The following is a 15,838-nucleotide window of genomic DNA, read 5'->3' as shown; positions in this document are numbered from 1 at the left end:
AGGAACCCTCCAACCACAAGGGATGAATGCAGATTTCTCCAGCTTCCTCATTTCCCCTCCCCCCACCTTATCTCAGTCCCAACCCTCGGACTCCGCACCGCCTTCTTGCCCTGCAATCTTCTTCCCGACCTCTCCGCCCCCACCCACTCTCCGGCCTATCACCCTCACCTTAACCTCCTTCTACCTATCGCATTCCCAACGCTCCTCCCCCAAGTCCCTCCTCCCTACTTTTTATCTTAGCCTGCTTGGCACACCCTCCTCATTCCTGAAGAAGGGCTCATGCCTGAAATGTCGATTCGCCTGCTCCTTGGATGCTGCCTGACCTGCTGCACTTTTCCAGCAACACATTTTTCAGCTCTGATCTCCAGCATCTGCAGTCCTCACTTTCTCCTGTGTCTCATTCTTCTAAATTCCAAATATTAAGGGCCAATCTACTCAATCTTTCTACTCAGACTGTCCCTCCACACCTGGTATGGCCAAGTGAACCATCTCGAGACTGCCTCCAGTGACAGTATCTTTCTCTAGATAAGAGTTGTTTGCCTAGCGAAAGTTGGCACTTTTTAGATAGTTTCAAATCTTGACAACGGATAAGGGCCAGTCAGGAAATGGGATAAGAACTCAATGTCTGAGAGTTGTTTCTGCTGCCGCTAAAAAGTTAATTGAATATTCAGCCCCATGCTGGGGAGTCAGTCAGCTTGCAGCCCTCAGAGTGTGATGTGGAGTGACAGTGCAGTGAGGGCTAAATCCCTGAAATAAAATAAAGAACTGCGGATACTGGAAATCTGGAACAAAACTAGAAATTGCTGGAGGAACTTAGCAGGTCTGGCAGCATCTGTGGAGAGAAAGTGGAATTAACCCAGTGACTTCTTCAGAACTGGTAACAGCAAGAAAAAGGTGGCATTTATCGCGAGGATTGGGTTTTGGTGGGTGTGTACAGAGATGTGAGCGGATATCTGCAGATGGAACCCAGAGAGAAATACAAAAGGAAGAGGCAGATGAAGGAGTTATTGATGAGCTATGACAGAAGCAAAGCTGAATAAGTGATAATGAGATTTAAGGATAGCAGAAAATGGGTAGCCTGTGTTGAAAGCAAACTGTGTAATGTGATAATCGACCTGATTGTGGGTAAAAATGGGTTGGCTGTGTGAAAGGCAATCCCTGTCATAACAGGACCAGGAGTTGGTGGCGGGGGGAGACAGCCATTGGTAAAAATCATGGAAAGACACAATCACGCTTTAAAGTTATTGAATTTGATGTTGAATCCTAGAAGCTGTAGGGTGCCCAAATGAAAGGTGGGGTGCAGTTATTTGAGTTTGTTTAATCCCTGTTCAGCCTATGCCATTGTATGAAGGTCTGTCTCCTTAGTTAAGGAGTTGTACCCCTTCCACTATTTACCCAGGTGTCTCTTTCTGATAGAGAGAGATAGCAATAATGTTCATTTTTTTTTAATGAAAAAAACACGAGTGACAAGTACTGCCCTTGGGGACAATGTCTGCATGATTGAAAAAGTGAAGGGGGGGGAGGGATTAACCAATAATGCTCCGTTGCATAGTCTGTCCAATTATTTATGATACTGACAATTAAGGACATCTCTATCCTCTTGTACTTGCAGTCATCAAAAACTCTGTCCTCACCTGCACCAACTCATGTTCTCCTCATCTCAGTAACTCACCTCCTGACTTTCTAAAGCCTGTCCACCATTGACAAGGAGTGTGTTGGAATACTCCCCATTTGCCTGGATGGCTGCAGCTCCAAGAACCTTAACACTTCCAAAAGCAGAGCAACCTGCTTGATTGGCAGCACATACACCACCTTAAACATTCCCACCTTCCGCTGTTGAGGCACAGTGACAGAGTATGTACCAAGGTGCACTGCAGGAACTCATTAAGGTCTTTTGGACAGCACCTTCCAATTTCACACACTCTCCCACATAGAAAGATGAAACTGACTCAGGATTTAGAAAGCCTATTTTTCTGTCTTTTTGTTTGAAGATAGTGAAGGATGTATTGGTTAACCAGGAGGTTTGACTCCAAATCAAACTGGTGGATTGTGCTAGACCTTGTGGCCAGCCTATTAGTCATTTCTTCTATAACATGATAGTTCCATTTCTATGCGATCCCACGCTATACAAACATCATGCAATACAAACGACACTTAAAGTGTTGCTGATCTATAGCCAATACACGTTTTATAAGTTTGTGTTTTAGAAACAGCGTTCCCAATTCACCAGTTGAGTTACAAGCAATTCACGTTGACAAAAGATGCGTTATAGCAGAACTGACTGTATGTGATCTCAGTACAAAATTTTAAAAATTTCTTCATTGAATTTGCAGTTCTAAGGGAGTCCATTTGGGCCTTTGTACAGGTGCCATCTCCTTGAAAGAGCTGTCCAATTAACCCCTTAGCCCTGTAAATCTTTCCTTTTCAAATACATCACTAAATCCCTTTTGATACCTGCTTCCATCATACTTTCAGGCAGCACAATCCAGGTCAGAAGCTACTCCATTTATTTTGAAAACAATTCTTCTCATTTCCACACTGGGGGTTTTAGTTTATCTTAAATCTGATCCTTTTGAGCTTGGGGAGGAAAGAAAAAATCATACACAAAATATAGGCACTGAAACCAAACTGCAGACCAAATGGTGTGAGTGCAAAACCATTCATCCTTTCCAGACAAGCTGAGTTCCTTCAGTACAAATTCATTTTCTTGCATTGCTGCTCGCACCTGTAGCTTAGTTAGATATTCCATAAGCATCACCATCACTTCAACCAACTGTATTTTTGTTTTGTGCGATGTGGTGACCCTCTATTTCTGTCTAAATTGGGTTTTTTTCTGGTCTGACTGCCTCTTGCTGTCTCCTTTAATGTTGACTTTGCTCCATCTCAGTTCATCTGCTGATGAGACCTTCAGCCATGACTTTGTTAACTCCAGACTTGACTATTCTCCTCCACATCTGATTGGCTACCCAATCTCTACCCTCCAAGGACCAGATCTTTGCTGCCTGTGTCCTATTAAAATCAAATTCTGTTTGCCAAGCATCCAAGTAGTTCACCTCCAGTATCTGCAAAAGTCAGGAGCATGATGGGTGGATCATTGCCTGGATGGGTGCAGCTCCAACAACACTCAAGAAACTGGACTCCATCCAGGACAATGCATGTCATTTGATCGGCAACACAGCCACAAACATTCAGTCCTTGCACCACCAACACACAATGGTAGCATTGTGTACTAGATTCCTAGAATCCCTACAGTGTGGATACAAGCCCTTTGGCCCAACAAGTCCACACTGACCCTCCAAAGAGTATCCCACCCAAATCCATTCCCCATTTCTCTATGTTTACCCTTGATGAATGCACCTAATACTGAATACTATGGGCAATTTAGCATGGCCAGTTCACCTAACCTGCACATCTTTGGACTGTGGGAGGAAAGTGGAGCACCCGGAGGAAATCCACGCAGACACGGAGAATGTGCAAACTCCACACGGCTAGTTGCCCGAAGCTGGAATCGAATCCAGATCCCTGGCGCTGTGAGGCAGCAGTGCTAACTACTGAGCTACTGTGCCATCTGTAAGATACACTGCACCAAGCCTTCAGCACCTTCCAAGCCCACAACCTGTACCATCCAGAAGGACAAGTACAGCGGATGCATCAGAACACCTGCAAGTTCCCCTTCCAGCCACTCATCATCATGACTTGGAAATCTATTGGCATTTCTTCACTATCACTGGGTCAAAAACCTGGAGCTTGGCGCTGACAACACTGTGAATAGACTTAAATCACATCAATTACGGTGGTCAAAGAGGCTGACTCATTTCTACCTTCTCAAGGGGCAGTTAGGGATGGGCAACAAATGCTGACCAATGATGCTCACATCTTGTGAAAAAATACTTTTAAAAACACTGTCCTTGCTGGCTTACTGCTAAAGCTTAAAAGTCCTCCACCTTGTTTTCAAATACCTACAAATCTTCACACTTTTGCAACTCTGTATTCTCCTCTGCTCTTTAGGTATCTGTGTCCAACTAATCCACGCCTCCCGCATATCCCTGATTTTAATTCCTCTGCCATCAGTAGCTATCACTTCAGTTGCCGAAGCCATAAGTTCTGAAATTCCCCAATAATCTTCTCTGTCTTTGTACCTCTCTCGTCTCCTTCAAAATCGCTCCTTCAAACGTCTCTCTTTGACCAAGCTATTTGTCATCGTCATGTGAAAATCTCCTAACTTGTTATTTCTGATGCGCCTATGTGGCAACTTGGGACATTTAATGTATTATACAAGTGATCGTTTTCAATCCTTTCCAACTTCTTCCAATGTCACTCTGTACTTTCATGTCCAACCTGCCCAATTTTTTGAAATCCCATTGCTTGGGATCTGGTTTCAGATATCATTGACTTTATTACATTTCCTGGATAAATGTTACCACGTTCATATTTTGTTGCTCCAACATATGTCATAAACCCAGGACTGTCAACTACAACAAAATTCATTGCAGTAGTGCCTGACTTTATAACCACTTGGTAATCTGAGACTTTCAAAACCCTCCAAACTCAGGTGTTGCAATTAAAAAACTGAAAGAGCTGCGGATGCTGTAACAAAAACAGAAGTTGCTGGAAAAGCTCAGCAGGTCTGGCAGTATCTGCGAAGAGAAATCAAGGTTAATGTTTCTGGTCCGGTGACCCTTCCCTGTTCTGAGGAAGGGTCACCAGACCCAAAATGTTGAGTTTGATTTCTCTTCACAGATGCTGCCAGACCTGCTGAGCTTTCCTAGCAACTTTCCTAGTTTATCTTGCAATTATATCCCATTGAGGGGCTTTCTGGGTCATGTCAGAGGTCAGGTAAGGGCCAGTCATGTAGCTGTGGGTCTGGAGTCACAACTTGGCCAGACTGTGAAAGGATGGCAGATTTTCTTCATGAAAGTTGATTAACATTAATACATTACTCATATTAACATTAGAATACAGTGTCTCAGTGGTTAGCACAGCTGCCTCACTGCGCCAGGCACCCGGGTTCACTTCCACCCTCTGGCGATGTCTTTGCAGAGTTTACACATTCTTCCTGTGTCTGCGTGGGTTTCCTCCAGGTGCACTGGTTTCTTCCCACAGGTTATTGGATTGGCCATGCTAAATTGCCCCATAGTGTCCAGAGATGTGTAGTTAGGTGGATTAGACATAGAATATGCAAGGTTATAGTAAGAGGGGTGTCAGTTGAGGTGGACACTCTTCAGAAGGTCAGTGTAGATTGATGGGCCGAATGGCCTGCTTTCACATTGTAGGGATTCTAGGAATATAGAACGCCCTTCAGCCGACCATGTCTGTGTTGAGCAAGATGCCATTGAAAACTAATCCCATTACTCTAGATTTAAACTACCTAGCTACAAAGTTAGAAATTAGGCTCATGATAATGTGCTATTAGTTCAGGCCTGTGCACTACAGGTGCAATAACATGACCACTGCACTACCATTCCTGAAAAAGGGCTTATGCCCGAAACGTCGATTCTCCTGCTCCTCGGGTACTGCCTGACCCACTGTGCTTTTCCAGCAGCTCACTCTCGACATTGCGCCACCACAGCCCATTCATTGTTGCATTTGACCTCAACAATGAATGAGTGCACATTAACTCTCAATAAGTGCAGGGACAGCATTCAAATCATGTGTGTACACACAGTGCTATCCCTATTCGAATTGTTAAGTAGCTAAATTGCTTACCGTCATTTTGTTTGACTTCAGTTTTCTCAGAGATTAGGAGTGCCATACTGTTCACAAAATAATGTTTTATCTGTAACATTCATTATGAAGTGAGTGTTTTTGATTTGCTCAGTTGTGGGAAGAGCAGCTACAAAAATCTTCCTGGATCAAGGGTGTTGTTTGACTTCAGTATTCCATGTTATCACAATCTGTGACAGAGCGAGAGTTTCTCAATACCATTATAGGATCAAGGTAACGTCAGGCAATGAACGTGCATGTTTGAAGCTAGGTACACCTGATTTTATTTTTTTGGTAATTGATGATAATCAGTTTTTGACTGAAGCAATTCACAGAATCAGAGAATGTTACAGCACTGAAAGAGACCATTCAGTCCAGCAAGTTTGTACTGTCTCTATTTGAGTGCAATCAGTCAGTCCGACACTGATCTTAGGAGCAAAGTACTGCAGATGCTGAAGTCTGGACTGAAAACAGGACTCCTCTAATGAAAAGTTATCTAAACTCAAAACATTAGCTTGCTTTCTGTGCATGGATGCTCCCTGACCCGTGTGATCTCCAGCATTCCTTGTTCTTAGCTCAGTTGGCTGGATGGCTGGTTTATGATGCCAATTGCCTGTATCAGCTGAGGTTAACATGAAGGTCTGACCTTCATCACCTCCCCCCCTCGCCTGAGGTGTGATCACCCTCAGGTTAAAGTTGTCTATCTCTAATGGGAGTGTGGTAGTTTTACTCTCATAGCTTTTCTCTTATAGTTCTCTTCCGAATATTTGTATCAAATCTGTATCCACTAAAGCAGTGATTCTCAATCTTTGTTTTGGCTACGCAGCCCCCCCACCCTCGGAGTTATTCTCAGGTTCCAGGGCCCCCCTTTCAAACAGGGATACAACGCAAACAGATAGACAGAAAATCATTTATTATTGAACACCAAGAAAACTTGAATATTCCGACATACTGGAAAAAACTTAAAAAAGACTATGAAATTAAACATCTGTAAGGCCTAATGCGATCCCTGAGCTTGGTGCTTTTCTGCACGTTTCATAATATCGGGCTCCAAATCAGACACTGACAGTCGGAGGTTGCCTCTTTTGCAATATCAATTAGATTCCTGGATTTTATCAAGGAAACTGCCTTGCAGAATCCACTCTCTACCTGTTGAGGGAAAGGCAATAAAAAATATTTGGGCTTTTTCCCACGGTGTTGTAATTTATGGCGATAATGGATGCGAGAACCCTTGATTGAATGCATAAGCCTGGTGCAATCTGATTTGCGACTGACTCTAAAGTGAGGCTGCATGGGAGGAGCTTGATTCACCAGGTGCACCGAATTTAAAGATATTATAAATAGGAGGGAAACTATTGAGTCCAATGAAGGTTGTTGCTTGGGTATTTCATCGGTTCTGTTACCAGGGTCCCCAGAAATGCTTGGGGCTCCCCTTCTCACAGTTTTCAGTCTGTGATCCCCTTCAAATGTGCCAGGGCCCCTAAGGGGGCCATATAGTGCCTGTTGAGAATGGCTGCACTAAAGTACCTTTGCAGTGGATATTCTTATACACTTTTATATTTTATTCTTTGTGTTTATATTTCTCAGTTTTCTTCCCTTTTTCCTGTAGGAGTTAGTGATGCTGGGAAATAATTCTGGATGTGCTAAGCTCAGTGGGTAGCACTCTCACCTCTGAGTCAGGAAGTTGTGTATCGAATCCCACCCTCAAACTTTGAGTGTGTTAGTTAGTTTGGCCTTTTAGCTCCTTACTAAACAGGTGCTGTACTGTCAGAGGTGTTAACTGTCAGGTGAGAATATTAACTGAGGATCCATCTGCTCTCTCAGGGATGTAAAAGATCCTGCAGTGCTATTTCAGAGAAGGGCAAGGGATTTCTTTCAGCGTCCTGACCAGCATTTGTCCATCAACCAATGACCTCACTGCTGGTTTGGGGGGACTTGCTGTGTCCAAAATTGGCTGCTACCTTTCCTACATTCTGGGAGTGATTCCAAAGAAGAGTGACTGTAATGTAGTTTGGGACATCCTGCAGTCAGAAAGGGTGTAATATAAATGTAAGTCCTTTCTCTGCAGTTGTTGTTGGTAGCTCATTGCACAGCAATGGCCTTTCATGGTCAAGCTAAATTTTGACCTGATGTCGTCACTAAAACATTTGCTGACAAGGGAAATCGGAATCAAATTAGGAAGTGGAACTGGCTCCAATTTTCCCTCTCCTTCATTCAGAGATATTGAGGCTAAATGAACTCAATTTGGTAGATTTTGGGGGTGCAGACAGTTAAGGGGAGGCAGTGCAATGAGATACTGGACTAGCAATTTGGAACCCTAGCTCTGGGGACATGAGTTTAAAGCCCACCTTGGCAGATGACAAAATTTGAATTCAGGAAAATCTGTCATAAAAGCTTGCCTTAGGGTGACCACTGTAACCACTCAATTGTCAAAACCAGACTGGTTCACTAGCAACTTCTAGGGAAGGAAATCTGTCATCCTTACCTGATCTGGCTGGCATATGACTTCAGACCCACAGCAATGTGCTTGACTCTTAATTAGAATTTGGGCAATAAATGCTAACATAGCCAGCAATGCCCATATCCCATGAATAAATACTTAAACAAAGGACAGGAAATTAGGGTTGAGATGAGTTATGATCTTATTAAGTGATGCAAAATGTTGGAAAGGTCTTCTTCTGGCTCTAAGCCCTGTAATATCTCCACTTACATCGTGACAGAGAAAAGATCAAACACAGGACCTTGTTATCCTGAGTTACTCAGAAATGCTGAGCTGTGCATGTATTTAGGTGTAAGTGGGTACTGCAGATGCTGGAGATTAGAGTCAAGATTAGAGTGGTGCTGGAAAAGGACAGCAGGTCAGGCAGCATCCGAGGAGCCGGAAAAGCGATGTTTTGGGCAAAAGCCCTTCATCAGGAATACCCGATGAAGGGCTTTTGCCCGAAACGTCAATTTTCTTGCTCCTCAGATGCTGCCTGACCTGTATATGTACTAAGTTAACCCATTGAGAACGCTTCCAGTTGAGAGATCAGGTTTTAAAGAAAGAGGCATTGCTTTGTCACAGATTGTTTAACTGATTTTTCTTTCTTTTTGTTCAAAAGGGAAAGTATGCCAAAAGGAAAAGTCGATTCAAACGCTCCGATGGTAGCACATCCTCAGATACGACGTCCAACAGCTTTGTTAGACAGGTGAGTACTTAACCAGAAGAATGATCCAGTGCATGTACATCCGTATTCCATATTTTAACAATAACAGTGTGGTCAATGCTGATGTGTTCCTCTCACTTACGTACCAAAACCCCATCCTTTAGGGTATCGCTTTCCTCCTGCAATTCGCAAAATTAGATTCTAATTGATTATCTTTGAGGATATCAAATCATGCACAAATCCAATTAGATGTTTCACATCCTTGGTCATTTCTTCAGCACTGTCTTCCTGATACAGTCTGCATGTTTTTAGACAAAAAGCCTATTAGGAATTCGGGCAATTTTGACCATTCTCCCCACCCCCCTCCCCAAATCTCTTGACTCCATTTAAACTTGATGAATCTTACCTATGAGCCTTGGCTTGAGATCCAGGTTTGAAGAAATAGTCTGTTGACGTAGGAGGAGGTGAAGTAATCAGCTGAGCTGTCAAAGTTGAAGCGTTGATGCTGTGATATTTACAACCTGTATCAATGTTTTAGAAGACGGGTTTGAGGATGTAGGTTTGCTCGCTGAGCTGATAGGTTGATTTCCAGACATTTCATCACCCTACTAGGTAACATCCTCAGTGGGCCTCAGGCGAAGCACTGCTGATAATTCCTGCTTTCTATTTATATGTTTGGGTTTCTTTGGGTTGATGTCATTTCCTCTGGTGAAGTCACTTCCTGTTCTTTTTCTCAGGGGGTGGTAGATGGGACCTAATTTGAAGTGATTGTTGATAGAGTTCCGGATTGGAATGCCATGCTTCTAGGAATTCTCGTGTGTCTTTGTTTGGCTTGTCCTAGGATCGATGTGTTGTCTCAGTTAAAGAAACTAAAGATGTTCCCAGTAGGGTGATGAAACGTCTGGAAATTAACCTTCCAGCTCAGCGAGCAAACCTATTGAGAACCTCAATCTGAGCTACAAAACTCGCTAAGATGGGATTGAGTATAAGTGTATCTATATTTATTGGAGATGCAATTGGAGAATTGGCTGCAAGGAGACTGCAACAAAAAATAGGCTGCTGTATGAGTAGGCCGAGAACATGGAAGATGGAATATAATGTGCAGAGGTCTAATGTTATCTATTTGGAAAGGAAAGACAGAAATGCACAATATTTCTTAAATGCTAAGAGACTGTGAAATGTTGATATCAGGGAAACGCCTGGGTGTCCTGTACAAAAAATTACAAAACCTTAACACACAAGGACAGCAAGCAATTAGAAAAACCGTATGTTCATCTTTATTACAGGGGCTTGGAATATACGTCTAAATGTTTAAGAAAAGGTCAAGACAGCCCATTGCCCAAAAACAACTTTGATGGGAAAATAAAGTACGAAAGAAAATTGGATTCAAGTTTCCAAATTTAAAATACAAGATTAAAATATTAAAAATATCTGCAGAAATGTGCATTATGATCAGCTGAGCCTGCATCGCCACTCAATGAAATCTTGGCTAAATGTCTACATTAGTTCCATTTTCCCACCCTACCCTTTGATTTCATTCATAGCGAATCATCGATCGATTTTTCTCAGTAACTGAGCATCTGCAGTTGTCTGGAGTACAGAATTCCAAACAGGATTGATGAAATTCGTGGAGTTAGTTATCTTACTGAAGTCCTCCATTCTATCCTGGAATGCAGCCTTGAAGTGTAATAATTATAGACAGCATTGCTATTGATACCAAGTGACCATCCTTCTCAATGATGAATCCTTGCATATAGCTGTGAAGTAGCTATTTGCTTTCGATTGGTTCATTCTGCATGCAGTTGTTAGTAACTCACCATTCCCACTCTTAGAACATAGAAGAATACAGCGCAGTACAGGCCCTTTGGCCCTCGATGTTGCGCCGATCCAAGCCCACCTAACTTATACTAACCCACTATCCTCCATATACCTATCCAATGCCCGCTTAAATGCCCATAAAGAGGGAGAGTCCACCACTGCTACTGGCAGGGCATTCCATGAACTTACGACTCGCTGAGTGAAGAACCTACCCCAGACGTTTCATCAAAGTAGATCTTCTGCAAAGTAGATTTTTAAAAACTCTTCTCAGAATTTTTAAATATTCTATTCTAAAAGCACATGAATTGCAGACATTAGATTTTGGGTTATTTGGTTCTTTTGGCTGTACGTTAGAGGGTACAAATACTAGAAGAAAAAGACAAGTTAGTTGCTTGATTGCAAAAGCATTCCTTTCTCCCAGTCTTTACTACAGCTGTTCTATGTGAGAGACTGGGGAGTGGTGAGCAACATCAAGCTGTTTATTGTTTGAAGCTCAGTGCAAGATCTCACGGAACCCTGATAGGTGGTGCCCTGTTGTTGTCCACAACATTTGAGACCACTTAGAAGACATTGTCAGAAAATGCCAGAGGAGCTCAGTGGTCCTGATAGCATTGGTGGAGGGAGAAACAGAATGAAGATGTTACCAAAATCCAAGGTGACCCCCCCCTCAGAACTAGAAGAGGCATAGCAGACTTAAAACCCTAACTCTGTTTCGCTCCTCACAGATGCTGCCAGAACTGCTTAGTTTCAATTTTATTCATTTGTCGGATTCAGACATCACTGGCTGGGATAGAATTTATTGTCCATCCTGATTGGCCCTTGTGAGCTGTTTTCCGCAATCCATGTGCCTTAGGCAGCCTATAATCCTTTCTGGTGATTGAAGCACTGAACAGCTTGCTTGGCCATTGATCTTACAATTTAGCACTTAGAATCCCTACAGTGTGGAAACAGGCCCTTCGGCCCAGCTAGTCCACACCGACCCTCCGAAGAGTAACCCACCAAATCCATTCCCTTATTTCTCTACATTTGCCCCTGACTAATGCACCTAACCGACACATCCCTGAAGACTATGGGCAATTTAGCATGGCCATTTCACCGAATCTGCACACCTTTGGATTGTGGGAGGAAACCGGAGCACCCGAAGGAAAGCCATGCAGACACTGGAAGAATATGTAAACGCCACACATACAGTCGCCCGAGGCTGGAATTAAACCCACTCCCTGGTGCTGTGAGGCTGCAGTGCTAACCACTGATCCACCATGCCTCCCCAACTGTGGGTCTGGCGTCACATGTAGGCCAGACCAGGTAAGTATGGCAAATTTCCCTCCCTAAAGAACATTAGTGAAGCAGATGTCTTTCTACAATAAGTGACAATGGTCCCATGATCACCATCAGACTTTGATTCCAGTTTTTCCCGAGCCAATATTTATTCCTTAATCAACATCACTAAAAGCAAATTATCTGGTCATTGTTTTCTGGCTGTGGCATCTTGCTGTGGCTAAATTGGCTGCTATGTTTCCTACATGGCCACTTTTCAATAATTCTGAAGCAATTTGGAATGCCCTGAGGTCATGAAAGGTGCTATGTAAATGCAAGTCTTTCTTTTCTCACTCTTTCTGAATAAGTGGCTGTTGAGCAAAGTATAGGGTGGCTGTTGCGTTCTACGTGTGCTTAATTATCTGAGTTAAGCCCCAACTGAGTTTCAGCGTGCCATGCAGCTGAGTAATATGGCAAGATGAATACAGCATTCAAAAAGAATTAATTAAAGGTTGCGCAATGGGGAATCACTGAGGAGGAAATGGATTATCAGATCTGAGGTTTTTTTTAATATAAACCTTTCCATCCCCTGACGTGCACTTACAAGTGATTAAACATTAAAAAAGTAGCCCGCAGCAAACATTTACATCAAGGTCCAAGTCTGATATGGCACAGTCACAGCAAGATGAGCAGTGCATTTCAGAGATGGGCTGAAGGATGTTTTAATGGGTTTGTTGATGGATTACTAGGTGACAAGGTCAGAGGTTCATCAAAAACAGCATCTGTGTACACAGAGTCATTAGATTCCTCATGTGAATGCATGACACTGTCAACATTCCAATTCAAATTTGGAAAAATATATTTTTTCAGGCTCGGAACCGTCGGTGTAAGCTTTTGAAGGATCACAATGAGGTTCTTTGCTGTTTCAAGCATATTGCAGCTGCCCTCACCACCTGATGTGCATTAATTAGCCTTTAACTGAAGTGCTTAGGATTTATGTTCATGGTGGGAAATGTCTCTCAGTTGTATTTTTGAGGGGATGAGCTCACACTTACAAAACTCTCCAGATGTTGCTGCTGTTACCTTCTGTTCATCGGGAAAATCTGGTGGCTTTGATAACATCGAGACTGTAGCACAGAAACTAGTCCCTGTCACCCATTTGCTCTGTGCTAGTGTTTATGCTGCCTCATCCCATCTCTCTTCATCTCACTCACTCCATCAGCAGATTCCTCCCTTCCTTCCTCATATCTTTGATTAGCCTCTCGTTAAATGCATTTGAGACTCTTTGCTTCAAACAATGCACAGTGGCTCAGTGGTTAGCCCTTCAGCCTCTCAGCTGAAGGTTCGATTCCTGCCTCGGGCAACAGTCTGTGTGGAGTTTGCACATTCTCCCAGTGTCTGTGTGGATTTGCTCTGGTTTCTTCCCAGTCCAAAGATGTGTAGGTCAGGGTGGATTGGCCATGGGAAATTGCCCAAAGAGTCCAGAGACGTGCAGACTAGGTGGGTTTGGCATGGGAAATTTGGAGCTATGGGGATGGGCTGGTGGGATGCTTACAGGAGGGTCAGTGCAGACTCAATAAAATTCTATTAAGCTACACTTATCTGGTGCTTAATAAAAACCAAAAGAAGAGCGAATGCTGGAAATCAGAAACAGGAGGCTTGTGAGGAAGGGTCACTGGACCGAAACATTAACTTTGATTTTCTCCATACACTACCAGACCTGCTGAGCTTTTCCTGCAGCTTCTGGTTTGGCGTTTGATGGTCCGTGATGCAATTTATCAAGTGTTTACAGCTCACGGGCTATAGATTGAGCATTGGAAGTACGGGGGAGGTTTTTGCTTGCTTGATGGGGGAGGGGTTGGCATTTAATGAGGTGGGAGGGTGCAGGATGCCTCCATCCCAGTTAAATCCACGACAGGAAGACTTTGGGACATCCTTACCCATCCTCAGGGTCAATGCAGGCCACAAGGTCTTCATCTCACCACCTGCTGACGTTTTGACATGTGGCCTGAAAGAGGTTGCCCACTGCTCCTGGGATGCTGCCTAAACTGCTGTGCTTTTCCAGCAGCATTCTAATCTAGACCATTAAATGGCAGTCAGTGCCTGATGTAGAGATGAGGTTTGGGTAAAGGGGCACCTTTCCCCACGTGCCCATGCTGCCAAACCACCAACGCACCCACCAGTAGAGCATGGGTTCATGGTAATCCTTGATCGTGACTTTGTGTAATACCTCAGTTATGATACTTGTCTCTTTGTGTCCTGATCAACCACCTGATGAAGGAGCAGCGCTCCGAAAGCTAGTGCTTCCAAATAAACCTGTTGGACTAGAACCTGGTGTTGTGTGATTTTTAACCAGGTATTTCCAAGTCAGGATAATGAGTGGCTTGGAGGGAAACTTGCAAGTGGTGATGTTTCCAAGTATCTGCTGCCTTGTCCTTCTAGATGGAGGAGGTTATGGGTTTGAAAGGTGCTGTCTGAGGATTTTTGGTGAATGTCTGCAGTGCGTCCTGTAGACACACTGCCTACTCAGTATCGATGGTGGAGGGATGGATGCTCTGGATGTGGTGCTGATCAAGTGGGCTGCTTTCTCCTGGATGGTGTCAAGCTTGTTGAGTGTTGTTGGAGCTGCACTCATTGAAGAGTATCAATCATTTGGGCCACTTGCATGAGTCTATTATATCAAACATTGAATCAGAAGACCTCCTCAGGCTGAACACCAGATATTAGCAATTTATTTGTTTTTTTTTGTATGAATTTATCTGAAAAATAATCCAAATCAGTAGGATGAAACAATTCTGGAGAAGAATGCTTCTCAAGCAGACAACTCTTTGCCCTAAAAGGTTAATGCCTCAGAATTTGAGGGTATTGATGTTTTGTCACAAAGGGATGCATGCAGGATTGTTCCAAGTGGACCCAATATTGGGACCTCAGATCTCCAAACAGTCACCATCAGCAAACAGGCAACAAGTTTGAACATTGAATCAGTGAAGAAAGGTCCAATTGAGTCAGGAGGGAAAGGGAACAATTTCATCAGATAGGGAGGCAATCCATTTGGGAGAGAGCAGTGGTTGGGAGTGAGGTAACAGCAAGCTGGGAAGGGGAGGAATAGGGACAGGTGTTTGGGCAGTGGTCCACAGGTTTCACTGTGTTGACAGAGGGGTACTTTGGTTCCTCCTGGTTCTACATTGGCGACTAGATGTTTTAGAATCTTCTGTTGTTGATTATGATCTTCAAGAGCTGGGCTGCAGGTAAATCTAGCCTGCTGGATTGTTGTCGACCCAACTCAAGGGTTTGGATCGAGTTGCGATGTTTAAAATGCGAATTGGATTTACGAGAGTAGATGCAAAAGAAAAAGCAAATTTTCCCTGGTGGTGGAATTCCAAGTTAGGGAGTATAATCTCACAACTCAAGCACCACCATTTTGGATTGAAATCAGGAAGCAGTTCTTCATGCAGAGAATAGAAGATATCTGGCACTTTGTCCTCCAAAAGATAGTGGAGATTGAAAGTTTCAAGGCTTGAGACTAATGTTTTGGCGATTGATGAATGTGGAGCGAAAAAAAGTAAATTGAGCAGAGGTACAGATCAATTGTTGTTATATATAGAAGGGAGGAACGTGTTTAAGGGGCCAAATGGCCTACCTATCTTCTGTGTTTGACTCTTCTTTTATGTCCTTCTGACAGTGGCCTCAACCTGAGGGTAGAATGTAGCAGGTCAGAAAGGTTGGAGATTCTTCATTTTGGATGGATACAGTGCATTTTAGATACTTTGCTGCTGAATTAACAGTTGTGTGCAGGACGATGGGAGGATAATTGGCCATAGCAAGTTTAAGAGTGGCTCGACAAACAGCAGGAGCCAGGCAATGATCAGAGAGAGAAGCTTCCCTCTGCAGTAAAGAGCAGGATGAATTATTTA

The 15,838-nt window shown here is 43.4% G+C and overlaps 1 protein-coding gene across 5 annotated transcripts in view; it reads left to right on the top strand.

Annotated features, from left to right (window-relative positions):
• The window catches only part of cacnb1 (calcium channel, voltage-dependent, beta 1 subunit), a 272,320-nt gene that overhangs the window by 27,437 nt on the left and 229,045 nt on the right, over window positions 1–15,838 (top strand). For all 5 annotated transcript variants that reach the window (XM_043674850.1, XM_043674847.1, XM_043674846.1 and 2 more), the window contains exon 2: window positions 8,805–8,891. In XM_043674850.1, coding sequence (XP_043530785.1) covers window positions 8,805–8,891 — 87 coding nt within the window. The remainder of the gene's footprint in view (window positions 1–8,804; window positions 8,892–15,838) is intronic.

The sequence above is a fragment of the Chiloscyllium plagiosum genome, chromosome 33, assembly GCF_004010195.1.
Source record: "Chiloscyllium plagiosum isolate BGI_BamShark_2017 chromosome 33, ASM401019v2, whole genome shotgun sequence".
In the NCBI taxonomy this organism is placed as follows: Eukaryota; Metazoa; Chordata; class Chondrichthyes; order Orectolobiformes; family Hemiscylliidae; genus Chiloscyllium; species Chiloscyllium plagiosum.
Note: the sequence above shows the minus strand (reverse complement) of the source record. Positions and strands in the feature narration are given on the sequence as shown.